This window comes from Trichoderma asperellum, chromosome 3, assembly GCF_020647865.1.
Source record: "Trichoderma asperellum chromosome 3, complete sequence".
Classification (NCBI taxonomy): Eukaryota; Fungi; Ascomycota; class Sordariomycetes; order Hypocreales; family Hypocreaceae; genus Trichoderma; species Trichoderma asperellum.
Window position 1 is genome coordinate 1,556,953 of NC_089417.1, and position 25,614 is coordinate 1,582,566.

The 25,614-nt window shown below is 51.8% G+C and overlaps 8 protein-coding genes across 8 annotated transcripts; 3 read left to right on the forward strand and 5 right to left on the reverse strand.

The window, feature by feature from the left end:
* Positions 1-1,018: 1,018 nt before the first annotated feature.
* Positions 1,019-4,599, reverse strand: TrAFT101_005105 (uncharacterized protein). Its single transcript, XM_024909899.2, has 2 exons — positions 3,422-4,599; positions 1,019-3,351 (listed from the first exon to the last, which is right to left on the reverse strand). Exons 1-2 carry the CDS (start codon positions 3,815-3,817, stop codon positions 1,537-1,539), a joined length of 2,211 nt encoding a protein of 736 aa, XP_024759531.1. The 5' UTR covers positions 3,818-4,599; the 3' UTR covers positions 1,019-1,536.
* A 1,222-nt stretch (positions 4,600-5,821) lies between these two features.
* On the forward strand, positions 5,822-7,431 carry TrAFT101_005106 (uncharacterized protein). Its single transcript, XM_024910986.2, has one exon. The coding sequence runs from the start codon at positions 6,342-6,344 to the stop codon at positions 7,191-7,193; it is 852 nt and encodes a 283-aa protein (XP_024759530.2). The 5' UTR covers positions 5,822-6,341; the 3' UTR covers positions 7,194-7,431.
* Positions 7,432-7,468: 37 nt separating this feature from the next.
* On the reverse strand, positions 7,469-10,418 carry TrAFT101_005107 (uncharacterized protein). Its single transcript, XM_024900311.2, has 2 exons — positions 9,732-10,418; positions 7,469-9,554 (listed from the first exon to the last, which is right to left on the reverse strand). The coding sequence occupies exons 1-2, from the start codon at positions 10,134-10,136 to the stop codon at positions 8,310-8,312; spliced, it is 1,650 nt and encodes a 549-aa protein (XP_024759529.1). The 5' UTR covers positions 10,137-10,418; the 3' UTR covers positions 7,469-8,309.
* Positions 10,419-10,843: 425 nt separating this feature from the next.
* Positions 10,844-12,685, reverse strand: TrAFT101_005108 (uncharacterized protein). The gene has a single exon (XM_024908265.2). The coding sequence runs from the start codon at positions 12,511-12,513 to the stop codon at positions 11,368-11,370; it is 1,146 nt and encodes a 381-aa protein (XP_024759528.1). The 5' UTR covers positions 12,514-12,685; the 3' UTR covers positions 10,844-11,367.
* Positions 12,686-12,824: 139 nt separating this feature from the next.
* On the forward strand, positions 12,825-14,073 carry TrAFT101_005109 (uncharacterized protein). The gene is made up of 2 exons (XM_024908264.2): positions 12,825-13,019; positions 13,206-14,073. The coding sequence occupies exons 1-2, from the start codon at positions 12,906-12,908 to the stop codon at positions 13,872-13,874; spliced, it is 783 nt and encodes a 260-aa protein (XP_024759527.1). The 5' UTR covers positions 12,825-12,905; the 3' UTR covers positions 13,875-14,073.
* TrAFT101_005110 (uncharacterized protein) lies at positions 13,891-18,330 on the reverse strand. The gene is made up of 4 exons (XM_024900377.2): positions 17,301-18,330; positions 16,887-17,221; positions 14,862-16,816; positions 13,891-14,646 (listed from the first exon to the last, which is right to left on the reverse strand). Exons 1-4 carry the CDS (start codon positions 17,795-17,797, stop codon positions 14,482-14,484), a joined length of 2,952 nt encoding a protein of 983 aa, XP_024759526.2. The 5' UTR covers positions 17,798-18,330; the 3' UTR covers positions 13,891-14,481.
* Positions 18,331-18,566: 236 nt separating this feature from the next.
* TrAFT101_005111 (uncharacterized protein) lies at positions 18,567-19,939 on the forward strand. Its single transcript, XM_024900437.2, has 2 exons — positions 18,567-18,952; positions 19,018-19,939. Exons 1-2 carry the CDS (start codon positions 18,686-18,688, stop codon positions 19,840-19,842), a joined length of 1,092 nt encoding a protein of 363 aa, XP_024759525.2. The 5' UTR covers positions 18,567-18,685; the 3' UTR covers positions 19,843-19,939.
* TrAFT101_005112 (uncharacterized protein) lies at positions 19,807-21,071 on the reverse strand. The gene is made up of 3 exons (XM_024906752.2): positions 20,654-21,071; positions 20,429-20,556; positions 19,807-20,348 (listed from the first exon to the last, which is right to left on the reverse strand). Exons 1-3 carry the CDS (start codon positions 20,906-20,908, stop codon positions 20,123-20,125), a joined length of 609 nt encoding a protein of 202 aa, XP_024759524.1. The 5' UTR covers positions 20,909-21,071; the 3' UTR covers positions 19,807-20,122.
* Positions 21,072-25,614: the final 4,543 nt, after the last annotated feature.

Here is a 25,614-nt window from a genome sequence, read left to right on the forward strand (position 1 = left end):
CCACAGACAGAAGCTGGCCTCGCTGCGAAGGAGACGCTAGCAACCCGCAGAATGGCCCTGTGGCAGCCACTCACAGCGTCTGGTTGGCGTTGCGCCCCCAGCTTTCGCGCTGCGCACTGTACGGCACTCGCTATAAACGGGTATTAGTGCTGGCTGGCTGCCCGTAGGATCTGCTGCTTACTTGCCTTGGGCACTGAAAAGGCATCAAGTAGACGAGACGGCATGTATATGTAAGCGAAGTGGCGCGCGCCGGCATTGAAAGCAACTACCAGGTATACACAGTAAGCCGCAACTGCCATGGCCAGACCGCTAAGAGAACAAGGTTAATATGTACCTAGTACTAGTTAATAGCACAACTCTGCCAGATGTTGAAGGCGCCCTTAATATGACGGCGGCCGCGGCGACATACAGGCGCCGTTCAGACCCGGCTCCCGTCTTCTCAGGCCCGGGGGATCAAGGCCCAGACCCAGCAGACAAAAGCCGGGGCCCCGATCTCCAAGGACCAGGTGTTGCCGCCCCTCCGTCACGGATAGTGGCATCTACATGGTGGTTGTACACATATCTCGTATTAACCCGTTGTATCCTGTATTTGGTGCTCTTGGCTCTCAATACATAGTACTGTGGTGCTTGTACAGACATCTACCAATAAGAGAATAAACGAGTTGAATGAGAAAGAGAAAAAAGGAAGAGGTATGAGAGTGAGCCTGTGAAGAGTGCCTGCTCTATTTTTAAAACTATATCCCGAGACGCAACTCTTTGATTACAGAGATGATCTACATACCAACCAACGAAGATGCTTTGTTAGTTTTCCAAACCACTATTAAATATAGATAGTCGGTTGGTACTACTAATTTGCGCAAGTAAAATGGACCTTGAACTTTGTAAGTCGCGTTTCTTGAATTCTTCGTCCACTCCGCGCAGAGGAGTAGTGACGGGAAGATTATCTAAAGTACATGCATCAGATCAGATAATCCATTACTGTACTCAGTGTTATCATCCACTTCTTGGCATAAGTTGGCAGCAAAAGAATTATATTACTAATGATTTTCCCCTCTCTGCTCCAATTATAGTAGAACGCTGGGGTGACACAGCATTCAACATACTTATAACTACCTACTGTAGACGCCTGAGCAGGCGGAGCATATTATTATAAAGAGTTACCTAATACATGTAGGTAAGTATCAGACACGACCAAAATACCTATAGGTAGTCCCCGGCACGATGCTTCCGCATAACGAGAGCCTGCAAGTCTCTCGGCATGCTCAATGCGTCCCATATATATTTTCCCACGCTCATATGCAGTGATCAAACTCCATCCTTCCGATATATGCAGTGTCGTGGCCAGTCATAGTGTCCGAGTATGTACTCCAAGTGTATACCTTAGTGGCTAATCCCCAAAAACTCTTAATACCCAAAGCGTTGTTTCCCTTCCCTCCCGGCGCATTCAAAGAGGATATGGAGATATTCAAAATTATATAAAAGAAAGACAAAAAGCAAGAAAGCAGAAAGCAAATAGGTATCTTTTTGTACTCGTTCTCAAATGGGATCTCCTTTCATCGCTGAAATCACCTTGTTCTGCATATCATACAGTTCCTGGTCACGCTTCTCAATCTCGTCCATGAGAGCGCCGTACTTGGCCTGCCACTGCTGCGCTGTCAGGCCCTCTTCTTGCTGCGACGCCTCACTCCGCTCTCCCGGCCCAGGCTTTTTCCACATCGTGACTGGCACGCTATGAGTCATGGTGAATTGTCCCTTGAGGGGGCCAAAACGATATTGCCAATCAAAGTAGTAGCTGTAAACGCCCTCCGAGGTCTCGACTCGGTAGCATCTCGGGCGATTCGACATGAGCATCTTGGCGCCGCACAATGCTGCCAAGTTGATCAGAAAGGCTTGGGAGGATTCGGCATTTCTGTACATGTGCTCGATCGTGGCATTGACCATGGCGGTACACTCGTCTAGCCCTGCTATCTCTTGTTGGTTCCCCTGAGGGTCTACCCAGTCAGAATTGTGCAGGACATGGGTGAAATAGGATATTAGCCCGTCGAGGTTGGTCCGGTCGTCCAAATTTTCAAAGAAATATTGTGGCACATCCTTGGTTGGGCCAGCCTGGCTTGTAGGCTCGGCAGAGGCCGGAGCGGTATTTGTGTCATTTACTCTCGCCGCAGACGGCTGTGAGAACGGATCCCAGCCATTAGCCTGCGGCCTCTGTGACAATGGTGGAGGTGGGGGAGGAGGTGGAGGTGGTGGTGGTGGTGGTGGTCCTTGACCAGCACCTAGCAGTGTTGGAATATCGTTTGCTGGCTGTCCATTCATCGGTACCATTGGAATTGGTGGCGGTAGCGGTGGCGGCAGCGGGGGCGTCGCGAGTCGAACTGTGCCTCCTTGTCGTTCAGGGACTTGCAAAGATATGCTGGGCCGAGCAGGTCTAGCGCCAGCGTCGAGAGGATTGACACCCATACCGGAGGTTAGGAGGCCAGGAGGCGCAGAGGGAGTGATAATACGTACTTGCGCCTGTGCCTGCGCTTGTGCATGCGCCGACAGCACCGGTGCAGCCGTATCTGCTGGCGCATATGGTGAGACTTGATTACGAATCTGCGGATGCATCTGAGCTGGATCAGGCACCATCGGTATGGGGTCTTTAGGAGCCATGGGAACAGGAGGAGGATCGGACAGGTTGCTATCGGGAGTCGGAGCCCACGATGTCATAGGGGAAGGGTTCGAAGGGTGGGGAGGGTTGAGAGGGTTGGCAGGGGGCTCGACGGGCGCGCGATGAATCGGGGGCCTTCCTCGTAACTTTACACTGCTGTCAGCTCCTTGTGGTTTCCATGCCGAAGATACATTCTTGGGGCCTCGCCGTTGGGCAGAAAGCTTGGGCTTAGACGGAGTGATGGCAGAACGAGGTTCCAGCGCATCGTCCCAGAACGAGCTCCTGGTCGAAGGCGTTATGGCAGAGTTGGGATATCGGGACAGCGGAGTCTGCACGGTGTCGTTGGAGCTCCAAGCAGCCATAGCGCCCGGCCTGGAAGGATCCATCGGCAGGCCATGGCCTCGGGCATCTGGATGGGCGGACCACGATCCCCGATGGCCATCAATTGCCGACGGGGGGGATAAGCGCGGCCGCTGGGCCGCCGGAGAGCCGGCGACATCATCGGCGTCTGGCCTTCGGCGACCTCGTTTGGGGCGAATGTGAGGCAAAAGAGCCCTCAGGGCCATGTCGTCTTCGATGGCCACGCCGTCACGAACAGGCCGGCTGGTAGGGTCTGGATCATCTGGGATGCTGGTCCAATAGTCATTCTGGATATCCATTAGATACTCGAAAAAGGCCTTGACATGCATCGAGTTCATCCATTTCTAATTAGATTGAATTAGCGAAGACCATCCATATAGTCTATGAAAATAGCAAGCAAGTGTAAGCACATGCCTTCAAACGGACGCCGTACTGGGCAATCTTTTGTACGCTCTCGTCCTTGGACAAATCCGGCGGCTCAACGCCCAGCGTAATGGTCAATTCGGTCCATGTCTTAATCTCCCTGCGGTAGAAGCGCCGCACCAGCTCGAAGATGACAAAGGGGCTGAAGCTCTTGCCGCCGCTCTTGGGCGGGTTCGCAAAGGCCTCTCGCAGGCTGTTGGTGTCTGCGTCTGGCGGCAGCGCAGGATTGCAGTAGAAGATGAAGCGCACGTAGGCGTCCTCGATGGTGTCGGCCGTCACGTTGCGATCGGGCAATGCGGGCGGCAGGGTGGTTTGGCGCGGGTTTGCGACGGTGAAGCTGCCGCCACCCGTCTGCAGCGTCGTCGCCATGGCTTGCGGTGAGGACATGTTTGCAAATCGCCGTGATGGGCTTTCATGTCTTTGTTGCGCCGTCTTGCCGGTTCTAGGTCTGTATGCGTATCGCTCACACGGTCAATCAACCGAATCAATCAATCAATCAATCGGTCGGTAGGTCGGTCATTCCCTCCCTCGCCTGCTGCTCTTCCTTTCTTCTGTCTCTCCCTGTCCGCGTTTCGGAGACGCGCCGCCGGTTCGCTGCTTGGTGAGAGCCAGGCGCTAGAACATAGGGAGAGTTGAATATGCACAACTCGCCAGCCGCAAAGGATCAGTGACGCAACAGAACAGGGGTTCGCTCGCACAAGGAGAAAGACACGCGGCGGCTGAAGTGGCAGTCGAGCCAGAGAGAGAGGAGGGAGTCTCTACCGGGCGGTTCTCGAGACGAGCATTGGATCAGTTCCAAGGGTCAAAGAGCATGAGCCAGAGGGCAAACATGACGTCCCGAGACGAGGAGCAGCGCGGCCCGCTAATGGAGCTGGAGCTGCAACTGGAACTGGAGCTGGAACTGCGTCGCTCGCTAGTCGCCTTGCGGCCGTGGCCCAAGATCATTGGCGGAGCAGCGAGCCGCCGCCAACAGTGCACGGGCTAAATATAGCCACGTTTGGTGCTGCGACGACCAGGCTGGAGGCGCGGTAGGGCTTGACGGGGTGGGCGCATTAGCGATGGCATTGGAGCATGTTTCCAGGCAAGGGACTGCGGCAGGATCTGGTCGACGGCGGGCTGATGTCCGCGGTGCGCGCCGCTTCTGTGCGTGCTTACCTTTGGCACTATCTGCGGCCCCTGGGGGCGGGACAGGCTCTGCTCTACTGTACATACTAGTAGTAACATAAAGTAACACTCGTCGTCAGAACTGCTCTGCTGCCGCAGTATGTGCGAGCCGCGGCCTTTCCGCACGTTGCACCCACCAACTAGAGCCTTGGGCCGGCGGGGCCAAAATTGCTGCTAATCTGTCCACAAGCGATCTTTGTTTCGTGGCTTGGCGAATGTATGGCCTGGCGGCACAAGGGCGAGAGAAAAGGGTGGGTCGCAATTTTTTAATATTATTTCCTCGGCCACCAGAAGACAGCCCCTTAGTAATGGGCGAGGAAAAATCGCCGAAATCAAAGCAGCCCATGCAGCAATGAGAAGAAGTGCCGAGGATTTCGAGGAGCATCTCCTATTCCCCTTTAGGGGTCCCCATGTTCTGTTCTTTTTTTTTTTTCTTATCGCTTAGCTTCGCTTCTGTCCCCGCCAGATAGCAAGGTGGAAACGAGAGAACCAGCTTGGAGATTAGATACAGTGAGCCATGCATAGATGTAGGTGTGTGTCTGTGTGCATGCCTTGGGACAAATCACGGAAATTAGAAAAAGAAGCTCTGCCTTAGTATCTACTAAGGTGCTTAGTCGGCTATCGGCGATGACGTCAATTACGCAGATAGCAGTAGTACGTAGCTGCGGGTAGATGCAGCAGCTTATACCTACATCCAGTAATGTGGGAGATTCCGTCAGTGTGAATAATATCTCGAGTACCTACATCAAGGAATGGCCGGCTGCTACCCTGTATCTTGATGCCAAGTGCCGAAGGATTCTGATGAACCAGTGCTTATGTTCACAACAACGCTCTTGGGCCTGGAAAGAAGAATAACGCAAATTCACAAAATCTCTCTTCTCGGACCCGGCCGGCATGAATGAGAGAATAAGAGTTTGAACAATGGAAGCAAGGTCGAAGAGTAGATGTTTCGTGAATGTGTACAACCAAGACTCATGCCCATTACAAAGTAGCACATGGGCAGCCGATCCCTCTTTGGAATTATCCCCTACAAGCAGGAACGCATTTCGCCTTCAACCACCAATCTTCCCGAGGTTAAACCCCATCAAAAGGACCTATCATTACTAAACGTAACATTAGGCTTTCCCGTCTCCCATGCAGCAGCAGAGGAAAAGCGCGGCTAAATCCGGCAACTGCAGAGAAAAGAAGGGAAAAAATGGATCTCGCATACATTGCACTATCTCGACCTCACGCTAGAGCGCCTAGTTTACGCAACCCGCAAACCTCTTTGAAGCGCTGCCCCATCAGGAAAACCGTCCCTATTGCGGCAGCACTGCTTGGGTAAGCAGCCACGCCTTACAAATGACTTTGGGCGAATAGCTGCGCGGCGCTGTGACGTGCTCACAGCTACGACGTCCAGAGTCGAGCCACTTCGGCGTCGCAGCGCCGGGCGTGATGCGGGTGGATTTGAAATCGAAAAAGAGCTGCGGCCGTTTGGATCGATATGGCGATGTAGCCAGTAGTATATATATATCGCGGGGAGGGGAAGCTGGAGTTCGTTTTTGTCCATGTCAATCTATCTCATCTCATCTCAGCGCAGCTTTTTGAAGAAAGCAATATACCACCTATATAATAACACTGCTCTATACCCCGCCATTCGAACAAGAAGAAGATCAAATAAGAGCTTCAACAAGACAGCAAAAGAATAACGTTAATCAATCTTAAGAACAAAAACATAAACACACTACACACAACTCACAACCAAACAATGGCCGTCATCTCCACAGTCCCCCGCGGCGACGTCACCGCAAACCTCAACTTCTTCACGGCCCCCTCCGACGGCGAGGTCCCCTTCAACCTCGTCGGCGACGGCCACGCCCCGGAACTCGCCCGCCGCAACTACGGCGACGACTTCCACGACGTCGTCATCCACGACGTCCGCGGCCGCGAGTCCGACTTCAACGTCGACCGCGACGCCTTTGAGCTCGTCCAGGGCGTGCCGCCCTCCGCAGAGCCGGACTTCGTCGACGAGGACTCCATCAAGAAGAACTACTACCCAGAGGTCGAGCGCCTGCTGCTGGACAAGATCCCCGGCGCCGACAAGGTCTACATCTTTGACCACACCATCCGCCGCTCCGACCCAGACGCCCACCGCTCGCCCGTCCTGCGCGTCCACATTGACCAGACCGCCGCGTCGACGGAGAAGCGCGTGCGCCGCTACTTCCCCGACGAGGCCGACGAGCTGCTCAAGCGCCGCTACCGCATCGTCAATGTGTGGCGAAGCCTGAACAAGGGTCCTATCGAGGCCACGCCCCTCGCCCTGGCGGCTTCGGCCACGCTCGACGAGAAGGACGTCACTCCCATCTCGCACCGCTACGCCGATGGCTACAATGGCGAGACGGCCGCCGTCAACTACAACCCCAACCAGAAGTTCTACTACTTCAGCGGCATGACTCCCGATGAGCGTCTCCTGATTGAGTGCTTCGACAGCGATTCTCTGAAGCCTGGCTCCAAGATTGGTGGGCGGACGCCTCACACTGCTTTTGTTGACCCCAGGACGAGGCCTGATGCCGAGGGACGAGAGAGCATTGAAGTCCGAGCCTTGGTCTTTGGTAAATAAGGAAAGACAATTACAAGAAAAAGAAAAAGAAAAAAAAAAAAACTGCCCGGCCTTGTTGGGGAAATTTAGCTTTGGGATGCATAAACCGGCGCCTATGCCTGATTTTATAGGGGTGTGCAAATAATGTAACAAACTGCATGGTAGAGGATGTTGGCATGTTTACTTGCTTTGTGGGATAGTCTTCTTTTTAGCTAGCGTTGAAATAGGGTGAGATACGATTTGTATAATGAACAAGAACAATCATTTCAATTTTCAAAACACATCTATCTGTGTGTCTCCTGCATTAGTGCTATGTAAGAACAACATGCTTGCCGGCAATAAAGCAGCAGCAGCAGCAGCAGCAGCAGCATTCCGCCAAAGCTGTCCAAACCCAAACATAGCTTGCCAAAAAAAAAAAAAAGGAAATCAAAGCATCAACTCAAAGTCTTGCCTCCCCCTTTTTTGTCTGGCCCAGGCCCACCCAAGCCCGGTCTAGTCATCACCATGATAGCAACAGTCAATCCAATATCTGGGCTATCTCCCTACTATCGCCATAAGGAGAGACGGGAGAAAAAAAGAAAAAAGAAAAGGAAGACCTGGAAAACAGAACCATTTGCGTATATAACTAGAAACCATAGAAGGAAGGAAGAAACAAAGAAATCCAGATACCACCTCATGGCTGATATCGAAAGCAGCTAGGGGAATACCAAGCCACAAAATCCAAGTAGAACAAACAACATAGCGCGGTAACTAACAAAAGAAAAGAAAAGAGAAATAAAATGGAGAAAAGGAGAAGAAGAAGAAAAAAAATTTAGAGTGTTAACTCTGACATGAAAATAGGTTGGAGTCGAAGGAATGTAAGAAAGAAAAATAATAAATGAAAAGCCATTCTTCCCTCCCCCCCTTCCGGTGGATAGGTAGATATAGAGGAGAGAATGAGCTTATAAGAGAGAAAACCGGGACGCCAGCCGTCGCTTCGCCATGCCGTGAAATGCATATATTCCTGTACTCGACCTTTTCCTTTTTTTGTCGTCGCTTTTTATAATGATGAGACTTCTGTTTGTCTCTTGCTCAAAGACAGCGTGTGCATTGCGTAGCCAAACTCATAACCAGTTAAACACTTTGGGTTGATTGATTTCAACCTCGACGACCCTTTCCACGGCCGCTACCGCTGGTTCCTTGGCGGCTCATAGCCACACCACCGGTCTGGCTGCTCTGTCGGCTCATCGGGGCTGCTGCGGCCGCCGATAGGGCTGCCAAGGAGAGGCTTTGGTGGATCGGGCTTGGCTGATCGCGAATGTTGCTGGAGGGGATGCCAAGAGCGTCACGGAGATTCTCTGGATCATCACGAGCAGCGCTCGTAAAAGCGACATATCGGCCCTGGTGATAGGGCACGGCTACGGCCTCAAGAATCTTGCGCAAGCCACTGGACGCATCAAGGTGAGCTCCAGGCTTATGTGTTTGGTCATACTGCTTGAATAGGCCCATGACAGAAAGATCCGAGGCAATGTCATCTTGTGACAGGGGAACGGGGAAGTTCTGATCAGCAGATCTGGGATATGGCTTGAGGTACTGCTGGGGAACCGGCGGCGGCATCTTGGGCGGCTCTTGGGCATGCATCAAGTCCAGGTTGGCTGGGATCTCAAAGTTGGCGATACCCTCGATGCCCAGAATCTTGTCATCCAGGAAGTTCTGGTTCGCTCCACCCCTAGTGCTGCGAGTTGCATGCGAGACCTGTCGCTCCATCATGGGGGCAGCAGACGGCTGAGAGTCGGCGTCATCCTTGTCATTGTCGTTGCTGTCGCCATTGCCGAATTCGCTGTCATCCGGAGACGAGGCGTTGCCGTTGCCACGGTTGCGCAGCACGTACTGGTGAGCAGCGAGGGCAGCCGTGTTGTAATGTAGAGACAGCTCCTTGTCTGTAAAGAGCTTGTCGATGCTGTAAACGGGGCCGTTCTGCTTGGCGGCGGCGCGGGCCTTTTCCGATTGCCATAGGGGAGTCGTGCTGTTGGGATCCAGGGCCCGGCGCGAGGGCACCGGTGATCCATCATCTTCGCCCTGGTTGCGCTTGCGCTTCTTGCCGTCGGGGAAGACCTGGAGATCTTCGGCATCTTTGCGCAGCCGAGTCGCACGCTTGCCATGGGCACCACCGGGGCTAGCGGGGTTGGTCAGGCTGAATTGATTTGGATTGAGCAGCAGGGCATTGGAGTCGTTGATCTCCAGCACTTCTTTTTCTCTGTTCAGACGGTTCTTCTTTTGTGTGAGGCTGTTGATCAGCCGGTCGCGGAGCGTCTCAGTCAGAGCTCGATGCTCTCGTTTGGCCGTCTCGACCTTGTACGCGTGCGTGTTCTTGTATTCTTGTACCTTTCGTTCATATTCGTTCTGTTTAAAACACGGCATGTGTTAGCCAGCTTATAAGTGACGCCACCATGCAGACCTTGACAAAATGAGGAAAAAAAAAAAAAGAGGAAGTAAGTGAAAGTGTGTTGTATCTCCTTTCGTCTTCTACCTCTCTCTCCCCTCTCTCTCTCTATGGGCTCTTCCTTATTCTTTTCTTACCTTGGACTGTACAAGCTGGAAGTCGCGGATCTCAATCAGATCCTCCACCTCGTCAATGAAGTCCGGGAAGCGGATTCCCGCCATGTCCATGAGGCTCCGGGCGCCATCGGCATGTACCGGCGGCCCCTGGGCCTGTCTGTGTTCCTGGAGCAGCTCGGCCGCCTTCTCGAGGGCGTTGGGGGCGTACGGGTCGAAGCGCTGCACAAGGCCGACCTCGTACTGGATTTTCTGCAGCTGGTCGCGGTAGGTGAGGTCTCGGTCGCGCTGCAGCTTGTCGTTCATGACCGACAGGCGCTCAATGAGGGCCTGTCGCTTGCGGTCACGCTTGGATTGGGAGGCTGCGGCCGGTGAGCGGCGGTCCAGCTTGACGCCCACGGCGGAGGCGACTCCTTCGCTCGCCTCCATTGCGGGATCAGGGAGCGAGAGAGACTGGTGGTGTAAGGACGATGAAGATGAATTTTTTGGCGTTTTCTGCTGCAAGACTGTTTTTCCAAGACGCAGCACGGAGAAGACAAAGCAAGGACAGCTCGGCAGCGAGCAGCGGAGAGCGGAATGGTCAGCGGTGCGTCTGCAAGTCGACGTTGGATGCTGGCTGTTTGGAGGTTTCGGAGCAAAAGCCTGGCTAGCAGGGACTTGCGTCTAAGTCTGGGGGTGGTGTATTACGGGTATTAGTGAGTGGTGTGGGCGACTCAGGTCACTTTTCTGCCGCTTTATTTTTTTTGTTAGCTCAAAGTCACAGCCAAGTTCAGCGGCAACTGAGCTTAACACAAGGCGAGGAAAAGTAAAATAAAGCCCTGGCTGGTGGAAACTGCTAATAATAGCCAAATAAGCATGGAATTTAATTTACTTGCTTCATAAAAATCATTTATTATTTCTTTCGCCTCTACACGAGCCGCCTCTGCCACCGCATCCTGCGTGATTTGTCGCCTTCCAAGCCTCTGTCATTCTGCTGCGTGACCTGCTCAGCTCGGTTTCTCTTTCCAGCACACTTGCATGCCATTTCGGGCAGCTTCACCGCCCGCCGATCTAGCGGCTGTTCTCAGTTACAAACGATCTGTGATTGGCCCGTTTGAGCCGACAGAAAGAGGCGTTTGAGGAGTATACCGTATGCCTGCAGTTGCTTGTACCTTAAAAACTCACTATGTTATACTACAGAATGAGGTACTCTGTACAGCTTGAGTACCCGCCGGCTAGCAGTACGTGTACTCGCGACTGCACGTCTAATGGGCGCTATGCCTCATATGGAAGTACTTTGGCTTTCTCATTGCCATTCCCGGCGTGCGTCATAGCCGAAACGGCGTTGAGCTGCTAGTACAGCCTTCTAATACAGCCTCTCAAACCACAAGGCTGCCTTTTGAGCTGCGAGAAACGAAGTATATACATAAATACAAAATAATATAGCAGCAAGACATGAAGAAGATGTGGGTGGGTGGCAGACTGTAATACCGTGTTAGGTTGACTGACGGCGTGTGAGTGGCCAATTTGTTATTCATTATTCATCTTGTCTCATCTCATCTCTCATCTCGTTCGGCCCGTTGTAACACAAGCTCTGTAAAGCGGTATTGTTTTTTGCAGCATGATCAGATAATATCCCCAGTGTATCCATAACAAGAGAGAAATAAAAAGGTTTATTTCCTCACAATCCGCCGCGAAGCTTCTGCAGCTGGCTCATCAGCCCAAATCCAGCAGGCAATGCCTTTGCCTCTTCTGTCGCAACGGCATCTCTCGCTGCCATGCCACCACTAGTCTCACCCCTCGTTAGGATAGCCTCGTTCTTCTTCACGTCAATCTCCTTTAGCAGCTCACGGTGTCTGTCCTCCACCATCTTGGCCAGACTCTCGATGAACTTCGTTCTGCCCTTCTCCTCGGCAGTGCCCGTCCACACGGTAGTAAGCTCCTTGAGCCGCTCGATCCTCTCAGCAGCCTTCTCAATGCCTGAAACGGGATCGTCTCTGTTGTTTAGTAGAGTTGAAATCTCCTCTCGCAGCTTCTTCAGGACTTGTTGGCCCTTCTCCTCCGAGCTCTGCAGCTCCGACCCAGGCTCTGGTGCGGATACAGATAAGAATCCAGAACTGACGGACACTTCTGAAGGCGGAAAGGTGAATTCCATGGCATCGCCGAATGTCTTGATGACGGAATCCAGGCGTTCGCGTACAAGCGTGAGTGTGCGTAGTTGCTTGATAGAATCTGGCTCTTGTCCTCCAACTCCAGCCTCACCATGCGCTTCGGCCTCGGCTTTTGAGGCTGCCTTGGCTTCCGATTCTCTCCCGTTTTCTGCCACCGAATCTTTTCTTTCTTTCTTCTTCTCTTCTTCAATTTGCTTCTTGTCACTCTCCTCCTTGGCTTCGCCCTCCTTCTTCAGCCCCCCCGGCACGAACAGCTTGATCTCCTCGGCCAGCTTCTCAAACAGCAGCTCCTCCAAGCTCAGCGCCTCTCCTCGCATCATCTCCACCTCGTACGACATCCTGCTCCCGCTCCGGAGGATATCATCCGTAATCTGCGTCAAAGTGTCCGAAAGCCTGGTTGTGTGGGCGTCCAGCTGTGTTAGCAGCGCCTGGGACTGCGTGGCGAGCTCCGCAAGGGGCACGGCATTGGGATTCGAGGTGGGCACGGGTGATTTTTGCGCCAGAGGCGGCAGGTTGGCGTTGATGTATGAGATTGGATCGAAAGAAGGGTTTAGGAAGTCTTGCAGAAATCCATCCGATGTGTGCTGTGATTTGGGCTGGACGGCCGGCTTTTTAGATGGCTTTGAGCTATCGCTCTGCTTGACGTCGGTTGCCATCTCCAATTTATCCACCCTGGCTTCGCGTAACCGCAAGATAAGAGGGAAAGGCGACGGGAAAGAAAATCACAATGTTTGTCTATAATATACGGGCTCTTGTGATAATTCTATTGGATTACGAAATGCAATTGAATTGAGAAGCCCGCTTCCGTCAATATTTCAGAGGCCTTGTATCGTTGTAATGTCCAAGTGGCAAGTCGCTACAGCAAGAGTCTACCTCCCTGTGTAGCCGATGATAACCCGATCTCAGTCACACTTCTCAGCTCTCACACACACTCTCTCCCTCCCTCTCATTCGCCTACTTATTCATTTCAACTTGTCACCGCAAAAAAAGCAAACCTCATACCCAAAAAATAAAAGTCAAATTTCTTGAAATCTTATAGTACTAAGAAATGAGTGAAAACGCCACTGAAGAAATGCGCATCGACCCCGCCAGAGCTCAGGCTCTCATCTCCCAACTCAGCGCTGTCAAGGACCGCATCGCAACAGCCGCTCAGGGCCGAAACGTAAGCACTAGAATGTGATGATTTTGATTGCTCGTCACCGCCATACAATATCTTCTACACTATATATTCATTCACATAAAATCTTTTATACATACACGCTCAGCCGTACATGGTATAATAGAGAGAAAAACCAAAGATGGAGAGAGATCAGCAACCAGCCCGTTCAACTAACTCACCCTCTTCAAGGTCCGCCTCGTCGCCGTCTCGAAGCTAAAGCCAGCAAACGACATCCTCGCCCTCCACAAATCACCGGCTTCTCACACCCACTTTGGCGAAAACTACGCCCAAGAATTATCCCAAAAAGCAGAGCTGCTGCCCCGGACCATCGACTGGCACTTCATCGGCGGCCTCCAGTCCGGCCACTGCAAGAACCTCGCCAAGATCCCGAACCTCTTCTGCGTCTCCAGCGTCGACTCCCTCAAGAAGGCCCAGCTCCTCAACTCGTCTCGCACCGCCAATCCGGATCTTCCGAAGCTCAACATCCACGTCCAGGTCAACACCTCTGGCGAGGAGGCCAAGTCCGGCTGCGCTCCCGGTGCCGATACCGTCTCTCTCTGTCGTGAAATTGCTCAGAACTTGCCGGGCCTCAACCTCCTCGGCCTCATGACCATTGGCGCCATCGCCCGTAGCCAGGCCACCACTGTAGAGAATGAGAATGAGGATTTTGAGGCTCTGAGAGAGCAGAGGGATTTGGTGGCCAAGGAGCTTGGACTGAGCCCCGAGAGCCTGGAGCTGAGCATGGGAATGAGCGAAGATTATGAAGGAGCTATTGCACAGGGGAGCAGTGAAGTGAGGGTTGGCAGCACCATCTTTGGACAGAGGCCAGCCAAGTCGGATGCCAAGATAAAGGAGTAGGCATAGAAAACAGAAGAAAAAAAAGGAAAAAAAAAAAAAAACATATAATTTGAATACACACAGTATATTCTGATCATAACGGGCAATGTTGGAAAGTAGATTCATGGCCATATTTAGACAACTAGTCACGATCAAACAGTTAATTGAACGAATCAAACAACAACTAAAATAAATAATGGTAATAAAAGGTGGTATCAACAACAGGATCCTCCTACTCGCCCCCCTCTCATGGCCATCATCATATGTTACAACTTTCGTTTGATAAAAGAGAAGAAGAGAAAAAAGGACAGCCGCTTTCATAGGGGAGGAAAAGCAAGAAAATACTAAATTACATACAGAGAAAACCAAGAAAGAGTATGCCTTCAATCTCGCCTATCGCCGGCTTAAAAAAAGAAAATATCTCGTCCACGCACTTGATATTTTTTTTCTCATCCATCATGCTTTCTCTCCCAAAAACGCCCAATATGCTTCCATGCGTGTCAAGACATTTCCTAGTCAGTCATGTGGTTGTAGTTATTTGCCAATCATATTTCAAAAAAGAAAATACGGTTGGTTCAAAAATAAAAAATAAAAAAAGGGAGGATAGTAGCAGAAGTAGTAATGACAATTAGTTGACCATTACACTTCCAAAGGCATCAGAAATGTCTTGTCGTGTCGGAGGTTCGTGTCTGTCGGGCAGCGTTGACACTCCGACGGAGAGCCTTTCTTGCATGAGCTTGACGAGGATCCGAGGAACTGATTCATCGGTGGCACGGACCGTCAATCGAATCATCTTTAGTATCACCATGTTAGTAACGCATAAACTTCGCTGACCATTCAAAGTGTATAAACAAGAAGGTAGAATAAACGATGATCAGGGCAAAGGTGAATAAAGTTTGTCTCATGACCCGAAGGTTCTGAAGTAGCAAATACTAATTTTTGCAAAACATCATATCGAAGAGATTTAACACAATGAGAAAAAGTGGAAACAATGTTAAAATAACTTACTTGCGTGGAATAATTGGGCTCCAGCCGCATAAGACAGCCAAACTTGCCACCCTCTGAAGTATGAAGCACGCTAGCACCGACAACGTTCTTGGGGTTGGGGTCAACCAAATCAAGGACGCGCCATCTGAAGCCCTCAACCGTTGCCGACACGAATCTCTCCGTGATTTCCCTGGCGCCGTTCCTACTACCAGAAAGACCAAAGATTTCTTGCGCTTCTCGAGCACCGCCGCCAATTTGCTTCCAGCGCTTGAAAAAGTCTTCGGCAGAGAGTTCTGCAGGGTCCATAAACTTGTGAATGGTTACCGGGAGCTTCAGCGTAAGTGCTTGCAGCGCACCGGCCAGGTAACTGACACGAATGGTCGGGCTCTTTTCAAAGATCTTCTTTGCTTCAAACATGATGACCTGCTGACTTTGGGACCCTTGGGCAAGCATGCTCTCGGGGAGGCCCTTCACGTCCCAAGAGAGATTGCCCTTTTCACTCTCGTCCAAATCCAATGTCGTGGTGAAGGACGTGATAGTTCCCGGGTTCTTGTTTCTGAAATACGCAATGAGGCAAGCCATCTGTCCGCGATACTCTGACCGGACACCGATTTGAATCTGGCCATCCTCGTAGAGGACACCCTCAGCCTTTAGCAAGAGCCTGTTGAAGCCCTTCTCCCATCCGGGAGAAAGATGTGCGGCGCTAGCTAGGTTTGGTGCCTTGAAAGGCTTTTGTTCGCCTGTTGGCGAGCTCATGTCCAGCCCGGCCAAATCAGAGACGCCATTGGCATGGCTTCCATTGACACCATTGGCCTTGTTCCCGTTGGGCGGGACAGCAGAACTAAACGTCCTCTTAAGACCACCAGGCTTAGCCATGTTGAGCTCTGCCTCGGTATTGGCAGACTTGCCGCCAACGACCCATGTCCTCCGGTCGCTCGTGTTGGCGTGCTTTTGATGCAGACGAGACAGCAATGCTGACTCTCGCTCGGGGAACGGAGGCATCTCGTCGCACATTGTCCGAAGAAGGTCATCTGTTGGCAGCGTGGCCAATTTCAGGTACTCACAGGCTCTCTGCTGCAATTCGGAATCCAGCGTATGGCTGTAAATTTCGAAAACGTGAACGAGCTGAGGCTTAATTTCGGGGAACAAGTTGACAAACTTGATGAAGCAGGAAAGAATCATGGCGCGTGTGCTTGACGAACATGCTGATAGCTTCCTCTGCAAAGCCAGAAATTGCTCAATGGGGCTGCAACGCTGCTGATCCGCAACGAGATGGCCAAACTCTCCGAGAATATATGCGCCAATCTTGACCAATGTCTCGTGGCAATGGTCAGACCTAACATGCTGAAGCGCAGTCTGGGCAGCATAAACCTGGAGCTCCTCGTTGTTGGTCACAATCTGGATAACCCGCTGCCACACTTCATCGCTGACATGGTCACCAGCCATGGCGATCAGTCGCAAGGATATATCGACATACCACTGGACGTCAGTGGCGTACTTTTCCGTAAGAATGGCAATCTTAAGTACCATCTCCTCACGGATGGCAAAGTCTGCGTTCTGAAGGAACTGCAAAAGCTCGCCAACTACGACCTGGGCATTTGTGGAGTCGCACATGCTATAAAGGAGGTCAAGACCCTTTCTGCGGACGCTGATATCACGGTCCTTGAGCGAGCTAAGGATAATGTCCTGATGCTGCTTGATGGGTATGAGATTCTCAGATCTCGCGGCAAGGTGAGTCATGGCTTCGAGCCCCAGGTATCGAACATTCGTCTCTCGGCTTTGGATGAAGCGCCCAAGGCGAGAAGAAATCTGCTTCATCAGGTCCTGCTCAGTGTCCAAGTGGATAATAAGGTTGATAGCCTCGAAGAGCACAGCATTTTGGGCATTGTTCTGCTGCACGTTCTTGCTCGACTCGATGGCAAGGTTGAGAATCTTTTGCAGAGACTCCCGGATAAGCTCGCGCACATGGGTGTCCTCTATACATAAGTCATGAGTTAGTTCACTAGGCACATCCGCATCATCAGATCGGAGACAGATCCAACATACCTGAAGGGGGGAAGTATTGCAGCAGGCGCAGGAGCTTGACCTGAAGCCAGGGGCAAGGGACCTTGTAATACAGATAGTCGGTGGTGTACTCTCCGTCAATTAGGATACGCTTAAGCCTAGCAGCAGCTTTGGAATAGGCGCCCTTGTATTGCTCCAAGTCGTCTTGAGCCAGGGTCATGACGAGAGAGGTAATAGACAGCGCAACGCCCAAATCATCGTCGTCCATCAGGTGGATTAGTCGTTCGGCCCACTGAGGCTGCACAATGCCCGGGTGCTTTCGATACAGTCGTAGTAAAGTCAGGGCGGCTTTTTTCTTGACAAATGATTTGGAGGTCCTAAAATGTATCGGTCAGCTCCCAGTTCGCACATGCCTAACCTTGTCCCGCTATCAGTACAGTATGCATCGGGACTTACGGAGAAATAAGCAATCGATGCACCTCTCCGCTGAGAGCTTCTCCCATTTCGCGGCCTCCAACATTGGCGATGGCATGCAGAGCGAGACAGTTGAAGAGCTCGTTGTGGTCAAGCAGATCCTTGCGAATGCTGTTGACCACAAGATGGAGCAGCTCGTGCTTCTCATGGAGGAACAGCGTCATGGCCAGATAACCAATCTGCTTCTCGGAGTATTTATTCGCAGAGATCAGATTCACAGCCTCGAGGTGCCCAAAGTCGACATTCCACCCCAGAATGTAGATGTAAAGGAGCTTGCAGACATATTTCTTCTTGTGGTAGCCGCTGAGGTTGCCATCCTTGAACTTTTGTCGGATGTTGGCCAGCTCCTTGTTGATTCGCTTCTCCTCCAGTTCGCGGGCACGCGCGTTTCGCAAATCGGCGATGAATTGCACCAGGCCTCGCATATTAGCATTGCCGCTGCTGGAGCGGCCAATCCAGCCGGATGCAGACGACGACATGTTGGCGGTTCGATTCGTCGAGTCTCTAAGCTGGCGCGCCCCCCCTTTTTTTTTAATTTTCGGATTTTGCTCTTTTTATTACAACTCCTCAGTCGATAGAGGGGATAAAATCGCGAAGCAGTTGTCGCGGGAGATGAAATATTTGCAGCAGGTGATGCCGGACACCAATCGCCTATCGGGGGGATCGCATAGTCAGGCGGATTCACTTCGTCGGGTTGGCTTTATGCGGCGAGCATCGACGGCGTCGCGAGGCTTCGGTGGGATATGTAATCCACCACTGCGACTGGCTCGCTGGCTGACAAGAAATGCTGGCGGCTACTGCGGCACAGCTTAAAGGACCAGTGAAAAAAGGAGCCAGCAGCGAGATTGATGATGGCGCAGCAGATTATCCACGAGCGACGGTGCCAAAGGAACGACGGGATTGTCCAGACCAGCAGTTGGTCACGATTTGTGAGATGGAAGGCACTGGGTGTCGCGTCTCACGGGCGGCTCGGGAGAGGGTCCATGGCCTTGATAGAGAGAGCCATTTGGTTCCTCGCGTGGAGCAGCGCCTAATTAGGAGAGGGCCCCATGAGCTCCTGTAGCGGACGACGACCACTATAAACGCCGGTAGCTCGCAGCGGTTTGCACTGTCGCGGGGCCCTGTGGTGTGGTCGCTTGGCCCGTGCGCCTGCAACTCGTCCAAAGAAGAGAGAAATCACAGTTGGGTGGTGCACTGCAGTATTAGTGTATTATTAGAGCACTACCGAATTAAGTGCCAGCATGCACACACGTTAGTACGTCACTGCTAGCTTCTTTTCCGCCAAAAGCTCCTCTCAATCTTCGTGAGAGTTGCATGCACGCAATTCATTCTTCCTGCTCTAGGCATAAGCGGCGAATGAGCATGTCATGTCCACGTGTGTGCGTCCGTCCTCATTCATGAGCTGGGGGAGAAGCAGCCTGACCAGGCTGGCCCCCCTCAGCAGCAAACAATTCGTTGCTGGAGCTGCCCCTCGTCGCTTTTATGCTGTTGCTTCCGGAGCAACGCGATTCCAAGTCTTCAACCGACGGGCAAAATGGCTTCAGAAGGAGCGTGCAGCTTTCAATACCGAGGAAAGCCGGGTGGCGGACTATCTGAAGGACGAGGTGGCCATACGGCTGACAGAGAGACTCCTTGTAAGTTGATATGGCTGTTATTTCTTCCCTCAAAAAGCTTCTTTATGCCGATACAGCTTGTCTAGGATATAAGGCGGCACTTCCCCCGAGCTCTCGATCTCGGCGCCAATTCATGCAACGTTGCAAAAGCCCTCGTGCGCGAGAACCCTGATCCTGACCCCGACGTCACCGAGTCACCACCTCTCTCGACCCGTATCGGCGAGCTCATTGCCACTGATTCTTCCGAGACCAGACTCTACAGAGATGCCGACCATGAGTTCAACAACAAAATCTCCATCACCCGTCAAGTCGTCGATGACGAGGAAACCATCCCGTTTGAGCCCGAAAGTTTCGACCTCGTGCTGAGCTCTCTAAGCTTACACTGGATCAACGACCTCCCTGGAGTGCTGTCCCAGATCAACAACGTCCTCAAGCCAGACTGCCCCTTCATCGGCGCAATGCTTGGGGGCGATACGCTGTACGAACTACGAACATCCCTCCAGCTGGCAGAACAGGAGCGAAGAGGCGGCATGTCCCCTCACGTCTCGCCGCTGGCTGACGTGCGAGACGTGGGTGGCCTGCTCCAGAAAGCAGGCTTCAAGATGTTGACGGTGGACGTTGACGACATCATTGTCGACTACCCGGACACGTTTGCCCTGATGCAGGACCTCCAGGCAATGGGAGAGAGCAATGCCATCCTGAACCGCGAGATGGGCCCCATCCGGAGAGACGTTCTGCTTGCCAACGAGGCCATCTACAAGGAACTGCATGGCAATCCGGACGGATCTATTCCTGCGACTTTTAGAATTATATACATGATTGGTTGGCGCGAAGGAGAGAACCAGCCGCAACCCCTAGCTAGGGGAAGTGGCCAGACGAATCTAAAGGATATTTTAGAAAAGAAGGAGTAGTAAGATGGGGTACATATATACGCCGCATGTATGAACAATGGATTTATATACCTATACCAATATATCAACCAGCTATTGGATGACCATTGGACCATGAAATCTCCATAGCCATTTGTTCCCATTTGTAGAGTTTAAAAAAAAAAAAAAAAAAAAAAAAAGCCAAACATCTTGGGCTCCTTTCATACCACTTCTATACATCATTTTGCAATAAAAAATCTCCCTCGTTAAACACACACTTTCTCTCCAGCCAGTCGCAATCCAACCCCTTTCTTTTCTCTATTTATACTCTTCGCCAGTCGGTCATCGTCCTGCCAATGCATCCCAGCCCAGCAACCTCAACCAACTTCTCATGCCAGCTCAGCAGGACGCTCATGGCCGCCGACGCGGGCTCGTTGGAAGCGCCGGGACGCGAGCCGATCTGGCTGAAGCCGGTGGACTGAGGGGTCATCTTGACAGGGGACTTGAGGCCGGTAGTTGCGGGAGCGCCGACGGCCATGCCCTTGTAGCTGAAGAATTGCTGTCAGTTTTTTGAAACCTTCTTTATATATATATATATCAGTGTAAGATGATTTGGATAAAGGCTTACATGTACTTCATGAGCACGTCCAACAGCTCGCTTCCGCCAGGGGACGCATAGATGCCCTTGAGCAGCGGCGTCATGTCACTCGCCTTGATGGACTGCAGCACCTCGATGATGGTCTGCAAATGCGCCTCCTGCAACACGCACATCCGTTCCATCAGCATACACACACCCAGATATATATATAAATCATCGATCAACAAAGGAGAAGAAGAAAAAAAAAAGCCGTACCTTTGCAGCATCCACCCCGTTGTAAACCGGCGTCTCCAGGCATCCCCTCAGCGCACCCTCCGCATCCCCTCCCCGCAGCAGCTGCCGCACCTGCGTCGACAGGTTCCGCACGTCGGCCTCGCTGATCTCCGGCTGCGGCGGGTGCAGCGTCGACGTGTCAAAGTTGACGCTCGAGTCCTCGTTCAGGATGTCGATGTTGACGGTGCGCCAGGCGTCGCCGAGCGTCGCGGCGGTGTGTTGCTGGATGATTGACATGGCTGCGGGCGGGTTCTTTGTGTGTGTGTGTGCGTGCGTATGGGGGAGAAGAATTCGAGGTCGGGCAGCTTCTTCGGAATAGAGGTGGTGGAAGGGGAGGCGTTTGGTCTGGGGCGGTTTCGCGGAGAGACGGGTTGGAGGCTGGAGCTCTGGGAGGCTGATGTGGAAGCTCGGGCGCTGGTTGGTGATGATGCTGCGTCACGGGTGGAGGGGCTGTGGGGGAGATGCGTGTTAGCGGGGTACTGGCAGTTCTCAATAGGGGGCGGTCGTATTGTATGTACCTGACTAGCTGATATTTGACAATGGCGTTGAATTGGAGCTTCACCATGATATAGAAACTGTCCATTAATGGCAGTGTGTAGGATTCCTCAACACTAGCGATTTTGGTTCATTTCCCATATCAATGTCCATCTCTAAAACACAGCCTCTGTTCTGCACTCTGCTCGAGAGCACAAGCGTCTCCATCCACACCTCTATCTTTCATCTAGCACCTTGACTATTTCGCAACCACCTCTCTTAAGCTCTCCTTATTGACTTGGTTTATCGAGCATGATACTAAGTTTGCTTAACCACGACTACGGGTCTGGTAATGAAACCTCCTCAAAACATCATTCCCCTATTCAATTCCAAAGTCTTCATGCCAAATTTGATAAACATATAATCATTTACAGCACTACGCGTATCAATTGGCGTCTCTGAATTCTTCCATTTTGGCATCAGCTCGAGGCTACCCTGTAGCTCCCTCAACTCCAACAACTTTTCGTATAAGGGCGTATCCGTATCCGCATCCTCAAACAGCCGTTTCGTCGCTTACGAAATCCAGAATATACATAGCAATCACTGCTGACCTACTTCGTAATACCACCACCGTTGATATTAATAGTAGCTCAATTACTATTCCCTTTCACGCACATGGCGTACAATGGACTCGCATCAACGCCAAACAAACGAGAGAGTCGCCGAGGCCCTCCAACATCAGGAGGCGACCCTTTTCCCTCAACGTAAAGTCTCGCCCAAGGTCTATCGCTTAAGAGAAATATCGAATCACATCGATAATTCCCGATGGCCGCACAGAGCCTCCTGGCGATGAATAGTGCGTGCCTCACCGTTGGCCGCATCTCTCTGCTCAACCTCGGCGTTTGTCCCGAAGTCACACGACAGATGGTATGAGATTCCATGTGAGGTGGCGTGTTGAAAAATTTGTGGCTTTTCTCTTCTCACACGTCCGGCCCTGCATGCGTGAATGAGCTTCGTAAGCTTTGTCGAGCTGTCTGCTCACCATACAAAGCCCAAAGTAGTTGGAGGGTGCCGAATGCGGTGCGGTATGCCTAGGTCCAAAGCACTTTTGTCTGCTGTAAATTAGAATCAGTCATACCCATCCCGTCCCTTTGGCGTTCCATCAAATTAAATTTGCTTCGCCCAGGTCTTCCCGGGAAACATCATCAGGTACCGAGATTGAATCCGGACACTCGGGATACACTTCTCAACACCTAACCATGGAGAGAAATAGTATCTACGGAGTAATACTACTAGCAGCAATATGCCGCCGATATAGATCGTGACAGGTGACCAAAGGGGCTTCTAGAAGGTAACGATTGATTCGTTCCATTCTGTAACATTCCACATTAATCATGGCTAGCCCCTCTAAGCGAGTCGGCCTTCATTCAGCCCCCCCTGTCTGCATGGGGCTGTTATGGCCGACGGCTGCCAGCGAACTCAGCCGCGCGCTGGGTGGCCTCCAACCGAAACCTAGATCCGTTGGCTTGTAAAGGGCTATCTTCTCTCGTTTCTCTTTTCCCTTGTAGCTGATTGAGCCAGCGCTAAATAATCGTTGCTCGGGACGAATTTCCAGCGGAAGTGCTCCCCGGCGCCATAACCATCAAGGAAATCCACCATGATGGGCGGGTGGGCCCATTCTCCAGGGCAAACGTGCTCATGGGACTTGCCTGACCTGCCATGTGTTGTGGATTCAATAGGAGAGATTGCTCGTCTGCCATAATGATTTCCGCATGGCCTCTTGGAGCTTTGGGGGTTGCCGTGCAAACTGCACATGAGCGTTAATGAGCCCCGTGTCCCTGGCCAGTGGTGCCCTCTACGCCTATTGAGCAACAACGGTGGCGTATTAATCACCCCATTCTTTGAAGAAACACTCGTAGCAGGGGTCTTGACAGAAACGTGGTGTGGCTTACTCGGCGCCGTTTGAAATGTACCGCTGTAGCTGCCCTGCAACGGCCATACTCCGAAACAACCATACTCATATACACACTCTCTCACAGAACCACATCGATGGATACCTTGACGAACACTGCCTAGCAAGCAGAGGCAACATTGCCAAGACACGCTTGAATTACAGCCCAAAACGATGCTGATGGGAGGAGAAAACAAGGCTCAATCCAAGGTATACGCCTGGCATTTTCTCCGGCTCCATCTATCAGCTCAAGATGCGGCAAGGCGAACGCGGCGATACCGCTCGGCATGCACCAGGCGCATTGCCGTGCTCCGCAATACCGCTCCGTGCTCTACCGCGAACAGGCCGATGCTGGCTCTCATGGCCCTGACTCGTCGTCGTGCAGCAATGAACATAAACTGGGCTAAAAAAACGCCATCATGAGGCCGTGACTTTGCTCGTTTAACGCAAGTGCGTGTTTTGTGCTGTACGAGTACGACTCAGTGAAATTGCCTGCAAATTTGCTCTAACCCGCTAGCAAGCCGTAAATGCTACTGGTGACTTGTTTCATTTGATGACAGCTGGTCCATTCCCGCTATTCCCAAAAGTTGGTAACCAACCACAGGGCCTGGCTTTGTTTTTTCCTCATCTCATCAGCCAGCGGAAAGGCATCCGGGACAGGGATCTACTCCTAAGCTATTCCAGCACTAGCAACAACGCTACTACTGTAGGATATTAGCAGTACTAGGTAATCCTACCCGTAATTCATAGGTACTTGACTAGGTCGTGGCAGTTATGTATTGGGCGGATGCTGATCGCAAGCTGACAATAGTACTTACAGCTGCCATTATCGCCTTACAAGTATTACCGTGAACAAGGGTTTCGCCAAAGGGTCGCTGACAGGGTGCAACAGCCTTCCACTCAAGATTCTGCCAGGCGTAGCTATTTCCAAATCCACATGACCGATCACAAGCGGCGGGGGCGTGCAAGGGTACTCAGCATGAATACCTACTTCCATGTACCTGTGCGTTGGCATGAACATGGTACGTGAGCAAACGTGCGTCTGAGCTGTGGAAGCTTGCTGGAAGCTTGAAGAATCAGTGCGTTGAGTGTGTTTCGTCGGCTGGTAATCTACCTACATATCAGTTAATAGGCGAAATTATGATTGCTAATTGAGATTTCTTTGTGATAGAGGCTCGGTCAACGTACGAAGACTTGTCGATGCAGAACCAATGCTATATTGCTTGTCAGGGTCTCCTATACTAGAATAACATTTTGTATTCTATACTCTGTGCCTGTGAACTCGATTTCAAACGGCGGTACGGGGTAGTGCCTCCGTATACGCGAATCTGCCTGTGCTTTGGGCTATGGTAGTACATACCTACTACCAGCACATGCGAATGCCGCGGTTGCGGTCCGGCATGGCGCCGAGATAATGGCATATGATCGGTATTGCTCGGGCGACCGTACCGGTGCGCCACTGTTCCGGCCAGCCAAGGGGATGAAATGCTTTGCCTCCTTCAAACTCATACTGCTGGCTTGCTATTGATGCTTTTGATTCTTAGATTGCCCCTCCGCCGCGAGACTAACGCCGTTGGCAATAACGGATGCGTTTCCGGCCTGTGAAGTGTGCTCCGCTACGTGTCAAGAGTAGAGCCGTGCCGGGGCCCCTTCTGTGCTCCTGCGGACGGGCATAGAGGCGACAGTTGGCCGAAGTTTGAGTGGAACGGACCGATCGACGATGTACTCTTCATAACATGCCTCCCTGGTCTGCTGAAGAAGACTGCTAGTCAGGCACCCTTGTGCTTCACCGAGAGCCTCACGGAAAACACGGGACAAGTGAAATTCGCACTGTCAAAAGGTCCCATCTCATTTGTTTCGAGAATGAATGGAGACTGTGGGGAAATGCCAATTTCAGACAAGCGCATTCTAGAAAGCTTCGACGGAATGCGACCATAGTGTACGCATAAACATCAGGGGGAGAGGCCCAAGCGTTTCGCTGTAGAAGTTTTGCCGAGCTCAATCTTGGCTGTTTGGTCTTTGCACAGTACTTGGAATCCGGTTCACACTATACACTTGGTTGTAGAGCAGGATAGCCTCGACAGAAACAATCTGGCCAGCCCAGCCCTTGATGCTCCAGACACGTTGCATCTGATATGGATTTCTGACAAGTAGGTAGTAGAAGCATTGCTCGCTTCGCTCCGTAGACATCGGTACTTTTTGGCATGCTGGGCTCTGTGTCACAACGGAGCTGCAGCTGCAAGGTGCATGTATCCGCAAGCCGTCGCATAGGTCGAGATTCCCGTACCGCTCGTCTAGCAAACGCGGATACCTGAGAAGGGGAAACCTTCCTGTATTTGCCAGTTCGCAAAGCATCTCGCCTCGTTTGGGAGCATGGTAAACTGGGTTGTCTGCACGGATAGTCTAGATTGGTCCATCGCCATCCTTTCACATGGCAGCATCATGAGTGGCTTATGATATTAATATTGAATCTTACTCTTGATGCTGCCACTCTACCTCATTCCTCCCTTCGTGTTGC